Source organism: Hyperolius riggenbachi, chromosome 2 (genome assembly GCF_040937935.1).
Source record: "Hyperolius riggenbachi isolate aHypRig1 chromosome 2, aHypRig1.pri, whole genome shotgun sequence".
In the NCBI taxonomy this organism is placed as follows: Eukaryota; Metazoa; Chordata; class Amphibia; order Anura; family Hyperoliidae; genus Hyperolius; species Hyperolius riggenbachi.
Window position 1 is genome coordinate 496,801,443 of NC_090647.1, and position 14,579 is coordinate 496,816,021.

The following is a 14,579-nucleotide window of genomic DNA, read 5'->3' on the forward strand; positions in this document are numbered from 1 at the left end:
GGAGCTAGGAAGGTCTCTCAGACAGTGCAGTGTGTGCGGGGAATTGCTGTTGCTGAGGTAACCAACACACCTGCTGTATTGATAGCAGCAGGCTCTGAGGAGGAATTCAGCAGGGGGGAGGAGCACATCACAAATCATGTCTAGCCTGCACTCTGCAATCATGTCTAAGCACTTCTTAAACTGCGCCAGTTTAGGGATGCATTCGCACTTTTCTTAACTGTAGTGCAGCTCTAGAAATTCATGCTAAATTGCCACTATTACCTAGGATTTAAAAAGGTTCTTATTATCATGCAGAACTGTTCTCCCTGCTGGTTAGAACAGATTAAGAAGAAAAAACTGTCGGTAAAGCGTTGATAAATTTCCCCCAGTGTCCCCGTCAGCAGTCTTGTTAGTAGATGAGGAGCTGACAGATATTGAAAAGTGGCACTTCTAAGCTTTTTCTAATACCTATTATAATGTGAATCTGCTGCTGTTATGCGATTGTCTACGGGGTAACGGAATATAAAATCTTTCAATATAAAGGTATTTCAGTGGAGGTTTTACTACCCTGTTTTCTGTCGCTGTGAGGATGTAATTTATTTTGTGCCTGAAATTATTGTTTGTTTGTTCTAGTGGGATCTAAAGTGTCTTTCTTCCATCCAGACGATGAAGCTGTAGGTTAGTGAATTCATTATTTGGAATCAAAATAAATTATTTTCATTATTTTATTACATAATTTTTCATTAGAGTGTATGAGAGACAGACTCCACCCACATTGAATAGGAAACACAAAAGTTTAAAGGAAAACTATCAATACCTAAGTGTTCTTAAATTACAGTGTACGAATAATGTCTAAGTAGCTGAGTAAACATTTTACTACTTTTAAGGTTAAATATTAGAGGCCAAAGCACACATTTTTTTGTTCCGTGGACTCAGCTATGTTGGAATCCGCCATGTTATTGAAGCCCGAAGGTTGCAGGCTCCATGTCATGTTGGTCTTGGCTGGTGGGCTGGGATGTTGCAAATGAGACTCCAATTTTCCCACAACACTCATCGTTTTCAGGATGTTTGTCAAATTTGTGACTGGAAATCAGTGTCTGGTTGGTTTGAATTGTAGTGCATATTAGTGTGCTCCCTGCTTCTTTCCATTCCCTCTGTTGTTCTCAGAGCTTGTACATAGCATTTCTTATGTTCCCAAATGCCCCAGGAGCCCCACAACCTTAATATGCCAAACTAAAAGCATCACTTGCATTTACACTTGCCAATCTAGCCAACTGTGTTGGAATTCAGAGCATGGTTATATCATCAGCTGTGCACAGCTATTATTATTACACACTATTAACACCCTTCCAACCTTCTTCATTCTGATGAATCATGCTGTCAGTTCTCCTGCATGCTGTGCTCTACATTTCTCAGTTTTCCTCCAGAGCTGGTACTGAACACACAAAACAGCTGTCTTATCTCTGCACACCAGAGCAGACAGCATGACTCTTTAGAAGGTAGTGAGTTAGCAGAGAGCCTGAGCAGAGCTGCAGATCAGGCCATGCTATGCGCAAATTTCAAAAGTGTTTTCAGGTGTCCGGATAAGAAAGAGGGAAAGTTAAACAGGGGTTACAATCAGCAACATCTCTTTTAGCTAGCATGTCTCTTTTAGGATGTACAGTAATAGTGGATTATTTATCCATTATGTCTCTTTTAGGATGTAATAGTGGAATCTTAGTTGTGGATCCACTAAAAGATCACTTTTAATAGATGCTGATTGCATAATGAAGACCTTGACATATTTACCCGGTAAATGGTCTCTTCCTCTAACAGGAATTTTACCCCTTGACGCTGAAGAGTCTGGTCTCAGTGAAGTCATCTGGGTTCATGAGCATCACTTGGGTAAGTACGCCTTGGTAAACACTGATCATTTTCTCTACAGATATCCAGACTGTAAGTATCCCAGAAATATGACCTCCTAATCTGCTACTGCCTGAAATAAATGAATAATACTAATCTAGAGGCTATGAGTGAGGACCAAGTTGTGGTCTGAATCATTAGCTTTCTGTTTACCGATATATTGTATTTTACAATAAAGATGATTATTGCTGCTTTGGTGTCCTGTGGAGTTTTGTTCTGGAACATTACTAGTAGTGTGTTGGCTAACACCTCTGCACCACCTGCTCCCACATTGTTAGGTTTCAGAGGTTGAAGTGGTTCTTCTAGGAACTTACACTAATAATGCTTTATCTCTTCTTTTTTTTTTTTCTTTTTTTTTTTTAAAGCGGACCTGAACTCAGAACTTCCTCTCTGCTCCAAAAGATACACAACAGCATAATAACTTTTAGGCCTTATTCAGGCTTTGTGCGCTGCCGCATGCATTTTCCCAGCGCATATAGTGTGCAACGCGCATAGACAGCCCTTCTACCGCTCCCATCATATGCGCTGCGCAGCAGTGCGATGCGCTATCGCACTGCTGCATGCATTTTTCGGGAATCGCAGCGCAGGTCTATTCACTGTAGTGAATAGGATCTGCATCGCCTAGTAGCGCAGATGGCGAGCGATCGTACGCGTTGCGTTCCGATCACACAGCCATCTGCGCTAAATGATCTGAACGAGGCCTTATACATAAAAACATTGCTTTGTTACAGCTGATACAAATCCTAAAATAAATCTACACTGTTTCTACTTCCTGATCCATGGAAGCAGACATATTGTTTATAGCCTGTGCTTTCAAATGGGGTTATCTGCTTATCTGCCATAGGCAGTCATGTGACACGGAGGGAGATCAAGCTAAACTCTCTAAATATATTCAGGGTGCATTTCTCTCTACGTTTTCCTTCTGTCCTGTGCAAGAGTTCAGGTCCACTTTAAGGGTAATACTTACTGTGTCACCAGTTCCTAGAAATAGGGCAGTATTGCTCTCCATGTGGCCAGGCTGAAATCCAGTAGCTTATTAATACACATTTGTATAGTTATTTATATAAAAAAGATGTTGATCAATTTCAATTTTTTGAGCCTCACTACACCTCAATCCAGAGAGCCACAAGGGAAAAAATGCTTTGACTGGATTAGGGTATCATCTTCCTAGATCTAGGAATCATAGCTGTAAATTCCCTTCAGGCTAAGGAAAGCATCCGAGCCTCTTTTAAATGCAAATATCGAATTTGCGATAGCTTTTCCCGTGGTAAGATTTTCCACATCTTTATCACGCTTACTGTAAAGAAACCCTTTCTAAACAGGTGGTAAAATCTTTTCCTCCATGCCCAGTTCCATGTCTGCATGTTCTTTGTACATACCTAGGGATAAAAAGCTCAATGGCTAAGCTTTTATATTTCTTTTAGATGTATTTATAAGCGTTTGTTAGTTAGGTTAGTTGACTCTTTTCCAAGCTAAATGTAAGAGACCTTCTAACCCTTTGATTTTAATTAGAAACCGTTTTTAGTATATCCTACACATTTGATGCACAAATTGTTGTATAAGTGCCCTGTCCTCCTGCCTGACCTCCCTGGTAGCAAAGTATACATGTCGCATGGGTTCGCCATTGGCAAAGTTTCATCCCATAATACTCAGCATGACCTGAGGTCAGCTGGTCAGTTGTATTCGTGAACCTGCGTGTTTTGATGGGAACATGGGTTAATGAATTCATTTACTGTGGCAAGCTCCATCCCTATTGGCCAGCCACCTTCAGGTCAGAGGTCATGCTGGGTATTATGAGATGAAAGTTTAACTATTGGCAAACCAACGCTTTGGCGAACTCCATCCCTTAACACATATAGAAACCTTTTGCTTGGACTTTACAATTGAACTGCTATGAAATCAGTCAACCACCTGCAAGGTGTTTCCCCGTATTGACCCTAAACTAGCCGTTTTTGCCTTTGATAAAGTTTTTTTTTGTGCAGCTTGTAGATTATGTTGCTTTCATGCTGCCCAGCCATATACAGTACAATGCAATGTTGGCTGCGGAGTAATAGAATTCTCCTGCTAGATAATGACAGAAAATGGCCCTTCCTGTGTGAGAGCTTAGTGTCCATGACTTGTTTATGTAATGCTGCAGTTACACCCTGTACTTCCTGTTTCACATCTCTGTCCTGCTCTGTCTTTCCTGGACACTGTGCCCCAGGTCATCAGTCTTTCCCAGCAGCAGACAAGTTTTTGCTGCTCAGACAAGATACACATCCTGTGTTCTCAATCGTATAAAAAAGGGAATGAATGCAGATTTGCGAGACCTTATTTACATGGGAGAGCTGCCAGTATCTGTGTCCTGTTCAGGATGAGCTCCATTTAGTGCTGGATCTGTGGAGCTTGTAATAGGGTGATCCACAGCTGGGGTGCTGACCCTAGAGACAAATCCTGAAGTGCAAATATAGCTATAGGGCTCACCCTCTGCTTTTAATTCTTTTTCGGACAGATTTAACTGAGGTGTTTTTTAAAGAGACACTGAAGCAGAAAAAAAATATGATATGAGTTGTATGTGTAGTACAGCTAAGAAATAAAACATGAGGAGCAGGGACATAAGTCTAATATTGTTTCCAGTACAGGGAGCGTTAAGAAACTAGTTGTTATCTATGCAAAATAGCCATTGATCTCCACGACTTTCAAAGTCACAGAGAGCTCTGTCTTCTGAAGCTTGTTATCTCAACTGTCAGTCACTGTATTTTCTTTTTCTCTCCAGAGGACAGTTCAAAAGTTCACTGGGCTGCTCTGTAAAATCATTTAGAATGCTGGATAGTGTGTAAACTGCAAATATTAGAGAATGATGCAATGTTATAAAAAACACTATATAACTGAAAATAAAAATATGAGAATATTTTCTTTCCTACTAATGTTCTAGTAATTTACCGTACTACACAACCAATTCATTATATCATAATTTTTTTTTGTTTTAGTGTTTCTTTAAGTATGGACATCCTAGGTGACCCAGCAAAACCAGAATGGAGTAATTAATTTTCTTCTAGGAAGTGTTTAGGATTTTCTGCAATTCGCCGGGTCATATCAGATCCTTAAAGAAAAACTACGACCAAGAATTGAACTTTATCCCAATCAGTAGCTGATACCCCCTTTTACATGATAAATCTATTCCTTTTCACAAACAGACCATCAGGGGGCGCTGTATGGCTGATATTGTGGTGAAACCCCTCCCACAAAGAGATTCTGAGTACATTCTCTTGGCAGTTTCCTGTCTGTTGCATTGTGGGAAATAGCTGTTTACAGCTGTTTCCAACTGCCAAAAAAGCATGCAGCAGCTACATCACCTGCCAACAGTAAAAATGTCACCATGTGATAAATGTCAGAATGTAAATCAGGGATTTAAAAATGTTTACAATGGGCAAACACTGACTAAATCATTTATACACAATTATTGTAAAAATGAAGCACTTTTTTTATTACATTATTTTCACTGGAGTTCCTCTTTAAGGGGTTTTTGAATGAACAGTTGTGTGATTGCAGTTCCATGTGCAATTTGCCCGTCAGATCGACAGGTCAAATCGATCGTTTCTGTCTGTCATGTTCGATCTGCTCCTGATCGAGAACAGGATTGATGTTGTGCAGTAATGATCTGAAAATTGACCCCGTTCTCTTTCACAAACAGATCGGAGATGACGAAAATAATCAGTTCGTACCATTCCTAAGACAATCTGAGATTGCTGTTTGTTTGTTTTTTAAGGGGAGGGCGCTGTAAGTTCTCACTGTGAACTACTGCATGAGAATGCAATACACAAAACGATCCTTGCGCTCTCACTGCAGGGATCAGTTACTTCCACAACTCCTCTCAAACTTCTGGGGTTTATGCACGGTGTGCAATATAGGGAAAGTGCAAATTCTAAACAGAAAAGGAGCGCTCCATAGTGCATTACCATAAAACAAGGCTTTATTCGCAAGTAAAATGAATACTCACAAGATGTGAATAGTTACATTGCATATCAGCGGGAAATCTCATCCGCTTGTCACCCAGGGAGACAAGTGCAGACGCTGTGGCCAGCAGCGCGGTCTCCTGTGGTACAGGATGTTGCCTCACGGGGGGACGGGCAGGGCTTAGTCCTGGCATGCTCGTAGCGTCATTACGCGTTTTGTCATCACGCTAGGACTAAGCCTCGCCCATCTCCCGAGAGACGACCTCCTGTACCACCGGAGACCACACTGCTGGCCACAGCGTCTGCACTTGCCTACCTGGGTGACTAGCGGATGTGCTTTCCCGCTGATATGCGATGTAACTATTCACATCTTGTGAGTATTCCTTTTACTTGCGAATAAAGCTTTGTTTTATGATAATGCACTATGGAGCGCTCCTTTTCTGTTTAGAATGAGAATGCAATATCCTAGGTGCTAATTTAGTAACTTTTCTGCAGCCCCCACAATATTCCAGTATGATCCTGACAAGAGCTTTAATCTTCTATCTCCTAGTGACAGTCAGTTATTAAATAATCCAGAGAGACTTAGAGATATTTGTAGACGTCTTAGTACTGTAAATCAGGCCCTCTCGAGTCACTTGAATGCAGGTCGAAAGTCCTGGCTACACTGGCTGCTTTCTTGTAAAAGTTGCTTAACTCAGAAACAGCTAAGGTCTAAAGACCTGACTAATCTGTTGACTGACTGAGTCTGTGGCCTCAATTCACGGAGAATTATCAAACGTTTATCAAACACTTTATCAAACGTTTGATAATTTACCTTATGGGTAAAATCTCATTTTAAATTCACTAAGGTGTTATATATTTATCGAATGTTTTACCGATAAAACGTTCAAGAAATATATAACACCTCAGTGAATTCAAAATGAGATTTTACCCATAAGGTAAATTATCAAACGTTTGATAAAGTGTTAGATAAACGTTTGATAATGTTCGTGAATTGAGGCCTATGGTATTAATCACACAATTTTCATATTTGATGCAGTTGTTCGGATAAAAACCCCTTTGGAAAACTCGGTCACATGACCCAGAGATCTGTGCACAAGGTACAGAGCTGCCCACAGAGTGTGTGTTTCTTCCCCTGTACAGAGTCATCACCTGATCCCACCCATCTCCGCCTTCTGCCCCAGAGCACTCTGCTACAGTAGTTCAAACACTGTGTTCACTATGTGCAAGATGTAGTTAAAGTCATATTTATTGAAGCATGCTTTAAACCTCAGACCAGCAGTTCTTGTTCATATATTGTTATCTTTACTTCTATTACTTCTATGTAGCATGTAGTGATCTAATGAGATGGAGGCACCGGCAGGGTTTACAGGCATTGTTGTTGTACAATGAGTATTTCTTATAATCCATCACTGTGACCTGGCAGTGAGTGCACAGCTACTGTAAGTCATTGTTACTCTTACAAATCTCATAAAGCATCTCATCAATGATTAACCACATTGACCATATATCATTCCTATTTGTCTTACTAGTTCACAAGCCAGAGAAGGTGAGCTGGATGGAGGCAGCAGGCACTGTGCGGGATGGCCTGTGTGTTTATACAGCGCTGCATTCACTGGCACACCTGACCCCAGGCACGTCTGTGCTGGTCCTGGATGGGGCAAGTGTATGTATTCCATATTCTCTATACAACCTGATAGATCCTCAGTCACATAAGAGGTGAATAAATAATTCTATCCTTACTTACCTTGGGCTTCTTCCAGCCCCTAGAAGTCATGTGTGTCCCTCGCCACAGCTCTGGTCTTCTCCGGGCCCTGCTGGCAGCCTCTGCAGTATCGCCAAACCACGATGGGTTGCTTCTTCTGCGCAGGCATGCGCCCACTTCATCAGGAGTGTACTGCGCCTGGGCAGTACTACTGTGCAGGTGCACTATGATCCCGATGACGTGGGCACACGCATGTGCAGAAGATGCCAACCTATCAGGGGTTTCTAGGGTTGAAGACCTTTCCTTTTTTTCTTGTTAGGTCAAAAAGTATGGCGCTTAACAATCCACAGCATAGAGATAGCACAACATCACAATTAAAATAATATAGTCTGGCCCAAAAAAAAATCCACATCACATGTGAATATATTGAACAGTGATTAGTCCCAAAGAACTTGCTTTCCACTTGCCTCTTCTGTAACAAATCCCTTTTTTCACCAAACATAAGCAACATCGATGTGCCCAAACAGTTCCGGTTTAGTCTCATCAGACCAAAGCACAAACTTCCAGAACTCATCTATACCTTTGAAATGTTCATGGGTAAACGTCAGTCTGGCTGTGATGTGCCGCTCTTTGAGTAAAGGGGTTCTTCTGGGATGATGGCTCTGAAGCCCACTGCGATGAAGAGCCCCCAAAACTGTTACCTGTGACATCAACTCCAGAAGAGACCAGGTCAGCAACAATCATCTTTGCAGATGTCCAGGGCTCTTTGCTGACATCTATATTTTCCTATCCAGAGTTCTAGAAATCTTGTGCTTACAGCCACGGCCAGGTTTGTTTCTTACAGAATGTGTCTCCTTGTACTTGGCAATGATGCAACTTGCAGCAGTTCCAAACACTGTGAATTCCTTGGAAAATACAGTGTAGCCTCCCCCCTTATCATGAGCCTCTACTACCTTATGCTGGGTACACACTATGAGATTTTCTGGCCGCTTTACTGTCAGATCGATGATTTCCAACAGATCCGATTTGCTTTCCGATCGATTTCCAAGCATTTTCCGATCGATTTCCATGCACTTTAATAGGAAATCGATCGGAAAATGCTCGGAAATCGATCGGAAAGCAAATCAGACATGTTGGAAATAATCGATCTGATAGTAAATCATCCAGAAAATCTCATAGTGTGTACCCAGCATTACTTCCGAGTTCCAGACTGATTTCCTTTGTCTTTGGCATGGAGGCTTTTTATGCTGATTGAATGTTGTTAGAAGCCAATTGATTACAGGTATTGTTAGAAAGCCAATTGACTGCACAGGTTTGGTTCTAAAGGTGCGTACACATGCAGTATTGTAACAAACGACAGGTCTGTCAGACCCTCCCACGGGGCGGTTGTTCTGCCGACAGTAGTACATGAGTACCGACAGCCTGTACTCATGTACTACTGTTGGCAGAACAACTGCCCCGCGGGAGGCTCTGACGGACCTGTCGTTTGTTACAATACTGCGTGTGTACGCACATTTAAGCTGATTGGTTAATTACTGTAGGAGTGTTTTCAAAGCAAACATTCACTCAGGGCTAATGTTTTTTTTTTTACCACCCCATTTTTGCTATATTTTATATAAAGCAAGCCTAAAAATGTGTTTTATATTACAAAATGTACCAAAAGCTACTAAATAGCACAGGTGAATTTTTAATTATATCAAGTTTTATCAATGCTGCAAACATTGGGAAGAAGTTTAGGAAAATGTTACATAATTCCTGGGGGGCTAATAATTTTGGCCTTAACTGTGAGTGTCTGCACTGCCATTTTAATCCGCTCTGGAATTTTGTGTCCTCCTTGAGACATGTGGCTCGGGAAAGTAAAGAAAATCTACTCTTCCCTTTAGGAGGACTAATCAGGAGGGAAATAAAAGGCTTATGGGCCCAGTCTGATTTAGCCTCACCTGTGAGAGCCCCCAAGCTGTGTGTTAGGCTGCAACGGTATTTGTGATGTGGTTCCTAGTTTATGTCAGAATAAAGTTGCTTCAGGTAATAACATTAACCTCCTGCCGACCATGTCACACCGATGGGCGTGGTCGCCGCGGCAGCCCCAGGACTGCTTAACGCTGATCGGCATAAAGTCCTTGGGCCAGCTAATGCAGGAGATGTAGGCTGCGTGCGCATCTCCTGCTTGGGGGGTGCAGAGCCGGATTAAGGCTGAATGGGCCCCTAAGCGGACTTACAGATTGGACCACCCCCAGGGCACTCTCTCCAGCCCAGCCTATGCAGTCAGATGCAGGCTGATGATGTCAGCAGCTTGATGCACGCTGCTGACATCAGTCTACGTCTGACTGCACAGACTGGGCTGGAGTGAGCAGAGCTGGCATGCGGCCACATCACCATAGCAACGGCCGCTGCTTGCTCACTCATTTGTCTGGGCTGGATCACATGCTGCTGCATTGTCAGCAGAGTGCTGAGAGGAGTTGAGGCACGGAGGGGCTCCAGCCAGGGAGCGGCTGATTGAGTGTAAGATGCTGGCTCCTCGGTTGGCTGATGGGCCCTTAGACTCTTACTGGGGCCCCAAGCTAATGCTTGATTCGGTAATCCGGCCCTGGTGCAGCGCTGTACTGGGGACAGCCGTGTGACACGGCTGTCTCCTCCATTGGCCCAGAATTGATAGGCTGTCATAGGCTGAAGCCTATGACAGCCGATCACAGTGATAAGCTGGTGGGGGGAGGGAGTGGCCACGGCAGGAGAAATAGAAAAAAATATATATGTTTTTGTTTTTTCATCAAAATAGCTCTGTTGGTGGGGGGAAAGGGGGGGAGGGGGGAATCACTTGCGTGCTGTGTTGTGCAGCCCTGCAGCTTGGCCTTAAAGCTGCAGTGGCCTATTTTACAAAAAAAACACTGTGGTCCTCAAGTGGTTAATGACTAACTGTAGATATTCTTGTTTCAAGTTTTTGAAACCTAGCTTAAAAAGAAAAGTTTTCAATAACTAGTAAATAAACGATCTACAGTTAATCATTAAAGGTATTACTTATTTGTCAAAAAAGTATGTTTTGTGGAAAATGTATAGAAAATAATATTTTTCTCTTGCCTGCAGCCCATTGGTGCATTGGCTGTCCAGCTCTCCCACCACAGAGGATCCACAGTGATCGCCACTGCCAACAGCGATGAGGACAAGCAGTACCTGGAGAAACTCAGGCCGGCTGTAGGTGAGATATGGGGAAACCCATCAGTAGGGCTCTGCATGCACTGAGTTAAAAACTGGCATTATTTATGTGTATTGTAAGACTTTTAGGATATGGGAAATAACCGGAGTGCCCAAAGGAAACCCATGCAGACATGGGAGAACTCTGCAAGGTAAGAGTGCTATCCACTATGCCACCAAGCTGCTTGTCCTTTAGTTCCTTTCCCTTTGTGCATGAGCACCCAATATGGCCATGCCTGGGCAGTAGCCAATTGTGGCCGGGCAATTTTGGCTTACTGAGCAGGCACAGTATGGCCGTGCTTGTACATGGTGGGGAGTGTGGCCACAAGAACATATTACACAAGCTCTTGCCGAATATGTTCAGAGGAGGTCCATACATTCTATACATGGCAATGGGGGGAGGGGGGTAGTCAGGGGTTCATGAACATTTTTTTTTGCCTCGATTTAACTTTTAACAGTAACTACATACCCTTTTAGTGAGTCAAATGTGCTTATCAAACTGCAGTACAGCTTCAGGAAAAGTAGGAGTTGCCTGTAGACATAGTATCATAGTAGGTAATATGATAATAGGAAGTAAGGTTCTCTTATTCCTACCTTATAGTAGTGAATCTCACACGTAAGGTAGTAGTAAATACTTTTTAAATTTTATTAGGGCACAAATGACCCAAAAATTTAAGAAGCCTCCTACTTTTCCTAAATCTTTGCCACCCCTGTATAGGGGAGTGTACACCTGGAAGTTTTCCAAGTGACCAACCTTTTACCTGGAGCTGCGACCTAACTTACTATCAGAAGCAAGGCCGAGTGAGGACGGTACTTCCTCACATGCGAGAAAGGTGGTTGCTTTCTATAGCAACCTAATTTTGTGAGTATATCTCTGTTTTACATATATATCCTGGTGTCCCTTTGATAATACACCAGAGCAGGCTCCCGGTCTCCCTGTGTCTTTTTTGTTTTTCACAAGAATCAGCGTGCAGTACAGCTTGCTCCCTGCACTCTGCAGATTCAGTTGGTGGGTGGAGCAGTCAGCAGTGACCATACGACATCCAAAGTAGGAAGAACAATACAGGCCTGAGCGAGACTATATTTTCCAGCATTACATACTCAAGTGTGGGTCAGGGTGATGGGAAAAGCAGTGATAAGAGTGTAGCATGAAATAATGAGCAGCACGGTGGCATAGTGGTTAGCTCTCTCACCTCACCTTGGGTCACTGATTTAATCCCAGCCAGGGCACTATCTGCAAGGAGTTTGTATGTTCTCCCTGTGTCTATGTGAGTTTCTTCCAAGCACTCCGGTTTCCTCCCACATCCAAAAAACATACAGTTAAGTTGACGTTCCCCTAAATTGGCCTTAGACTACAATACATACACTACACGATACATACGATAGACATGACTATGGTAAGGATTAGATTGTGAGCCCCTGTGAGGGACAGTTAAGTGACAAGACAATATACAGCGCTGCAGGAGATGTTGGCGGTATATAAATACTAATCTCTATATATAATTTCCAAGTGTCCCTGAGTCCGTCTCTGTGTCAGTGCTTTTTTGCACTGCGCATGTGCAGGGACAAGACGCAGAGACACTGCCGAGAGCCGGAGGAGGACGGGGCTAGAAGGAGCAGGCGTGTGTGCAGAGGGCGCACGCCAGATTTGTGACAGACCTAGCCCATTTTTAAGCGAGCTAAGGTCACTAGTTCAGAATAATTTTCACATTTGTTTCTCTAGCTGCACAGTTAAACTTCTAACTCGTTCATATTCTAATCTAGACCAAGAGATGGACAGTCTCAATAATACATCGTGCTGTAGTCTTTTAATTCATAGGTAGTGGGATTGCAAAACTTCAGTTTCTGAACATGAAAGCAGCCGGTGTGGAGGTGTTACTTGTGCATGGATGAGTGTACAGCTGCAGAGAAGAACTGCTATAAAACTGATGTTTAACTTTGAATTGCAGTTCCAAAACTAATATAATTTACAGTAAATAAACAATGCGTGCATTCACAGAATTTAGCAACTTCGGTTTTGGGTTTATTTGGGCTGCATGTACAGTCGTTCTTGTAGGCTTGCAGTATCTGGGAATGTTAATTGCTCCTAACATTCTCTTTCTCTCTATTTTTATGTCATTAAGGAGTTCGGCAGCCATTAGTAGGTATGTTTATTTCCAGCACACCGTGGGGAAAAAAGCAAACCTGAAGTGAAAATAAACTGATGAGACAAATAATTGTGTATATATATTCCTAATCCTAAATATAATTTATTCCACACTTATTTTGTTGTTAAAGGTTTAAAAAAATAAAATAAAAAAACTCCATTAACCACTTCAGCACCACAGGATTTTTTGCTTAAAAACCAGAGCAATTTTCACATTTCAGCGCTCCTCCCATTCATTCACCAATAACTTTATTGCTACTCATCAGATGTAAATGATGCATATCTTGGTTTTTTTTGCCACAAATTATGCTTTGTGAGGGTGATATTTGCTTTTAGTAATTATGTTCTTATCTGTGCATTTTAAAGGGAAAAATGAGAAAAGATACACTATTTCTCCATTTCCATCCACTATAGTTTTCAAATAAACAATGTTACCATAGGTAAAACCCACACATTGTATTTGCTAATTTGTCCTGGTTATCTCAACATTTAAATAATGTTCCTAGTACAATATATGGCGATAATATATTAGTTTCTGGTTTGTGTTTTTTGTTTTCTCATTGTACTCTATCAGTAATTAAAAGCCCTTATCTTCATGATTAACAGTAATACACTCTCATGGCATACATATTTTAAAAGCTAAGTCCCTAGGGTAACTATGTATTCTCTTTTCAATGCTGTCACTTTTGTTTTTTTTTACAAGTATTTATTTAGGGGTATAGAGTACATGAAAACAACAGTTTTATTGCTTTTCATTCAGTTTTCCGGTAAAAAAAAATCACGACTTAGCCCTCAGTTGTCAAACAACACAAAATCTATTCTCTCACTTGTCACGGTTAAAATGATACCTTATATACATAATCAGATATCTTATTGGGCATACAGCACACTGTTTACCACAAGTACGCCTATCTACTCCCCTGAGCTTCAGATGAAGTTTTGTGGGGAGTAGATGGGCGTAGCAAGGGATTCAAAGTGGTTAAAAGGGCAACTGCCTCAGATGAATGATGTTTGTTCAGTTCTCAAACAGATTTTGAACTATTCAACTTTTAATTCTTCCCCGCTCTCACAAGTGTCTTTCTTAACCACACAGGACTTTTATGACCTTTAATCAGTTATCAGTGAAAATTAACTGTTCTGAATGCAATCCAACTTCAGAGTAAGATTGTGGACCATATATAGATGTTTATCTCATCATGTTAAGGTCACTTCAGGTACCCGTTAAAGATCAACTTTCAGGTGCACCTGTTATCAATAATCTGCACATGGCCTGACCATTTCCCAGCTGTCACAACCAACACTCAAATCTGTCCCATGATTCCCTGCTGTTGGCCTGTGTGTGGCCAGTCCTGTTCTAGGACTGCCTGGCAGGGGCTTAATCATTATTTAAATTACCATAAGTTATTAAGGTAATCAAACATATATTATTAGTAACCATGTTCCTTGTTGCACACAGCTCGCGTCATAGACATGTCTAAAAGCAACACTGACCTGGCAGTGAAATGCTTGGAGGAGACAGGAGGACTGGGAGTTGACATCGTTGTCGATGCTGGAGGTTTGTTTCATACAGTGCTGGACTGGGTTAATTTGGCTTCATAGGGAGGGGAGTAGCCAAATGTGTGCAACAAATGTAATGTACTAGTTTCACTGCTTCCGGTAGCACCCCCAATCTGTCTTCCAACCTTTGTGTTTTCCCCACAGAGTCCCCCAGCTTCCCAGTGCC

The 14,579-nt window shown here is 42.0% G+C and overlaps 1 protein-coding gene across 6 annotated transcripts in view; it reads left to right on the plus strand.

The window, feature by feature from the left end:
* The window catches only part of CRYZL1 (crystallin zeta like 1), a 39,684-nt gene that overhangs the window by 17,853 nt on the left and 7,252 nt on the right, over positions 1–14,579 (plus strand). For 5 of the 6 annotated variants that reach the window (XM_068270441.1, XM_068270445.1, XM_068270443.1 and 2 more), the window contains exons 5-10: positions 613–657; positions 1,795–1,863; positions 7,349–7,482; positions 10,603–10,714; positions 12,834–12,854; positions 14,313–14,411. In XM_068270441.1, the coding sequence (XP_068126542.1) occupies positions 613–657; positions 1,795–1,863; positions 7,349–7,482; positions 10,603–10,714; positions 12,834–12,854; positions 14,313–14,411 (480 nt within the window). The remainder of the gene's footprint in view (positions 1–612; positions 658–1,794; positions 1,864–7,348; positions 7,483–10,602; positions 10,715–12,833; positions 12,855–14,312; positions 14,412–14,579) is intronic. The other variant, XM_068270447.1, reaches the window with a different exon arrangement.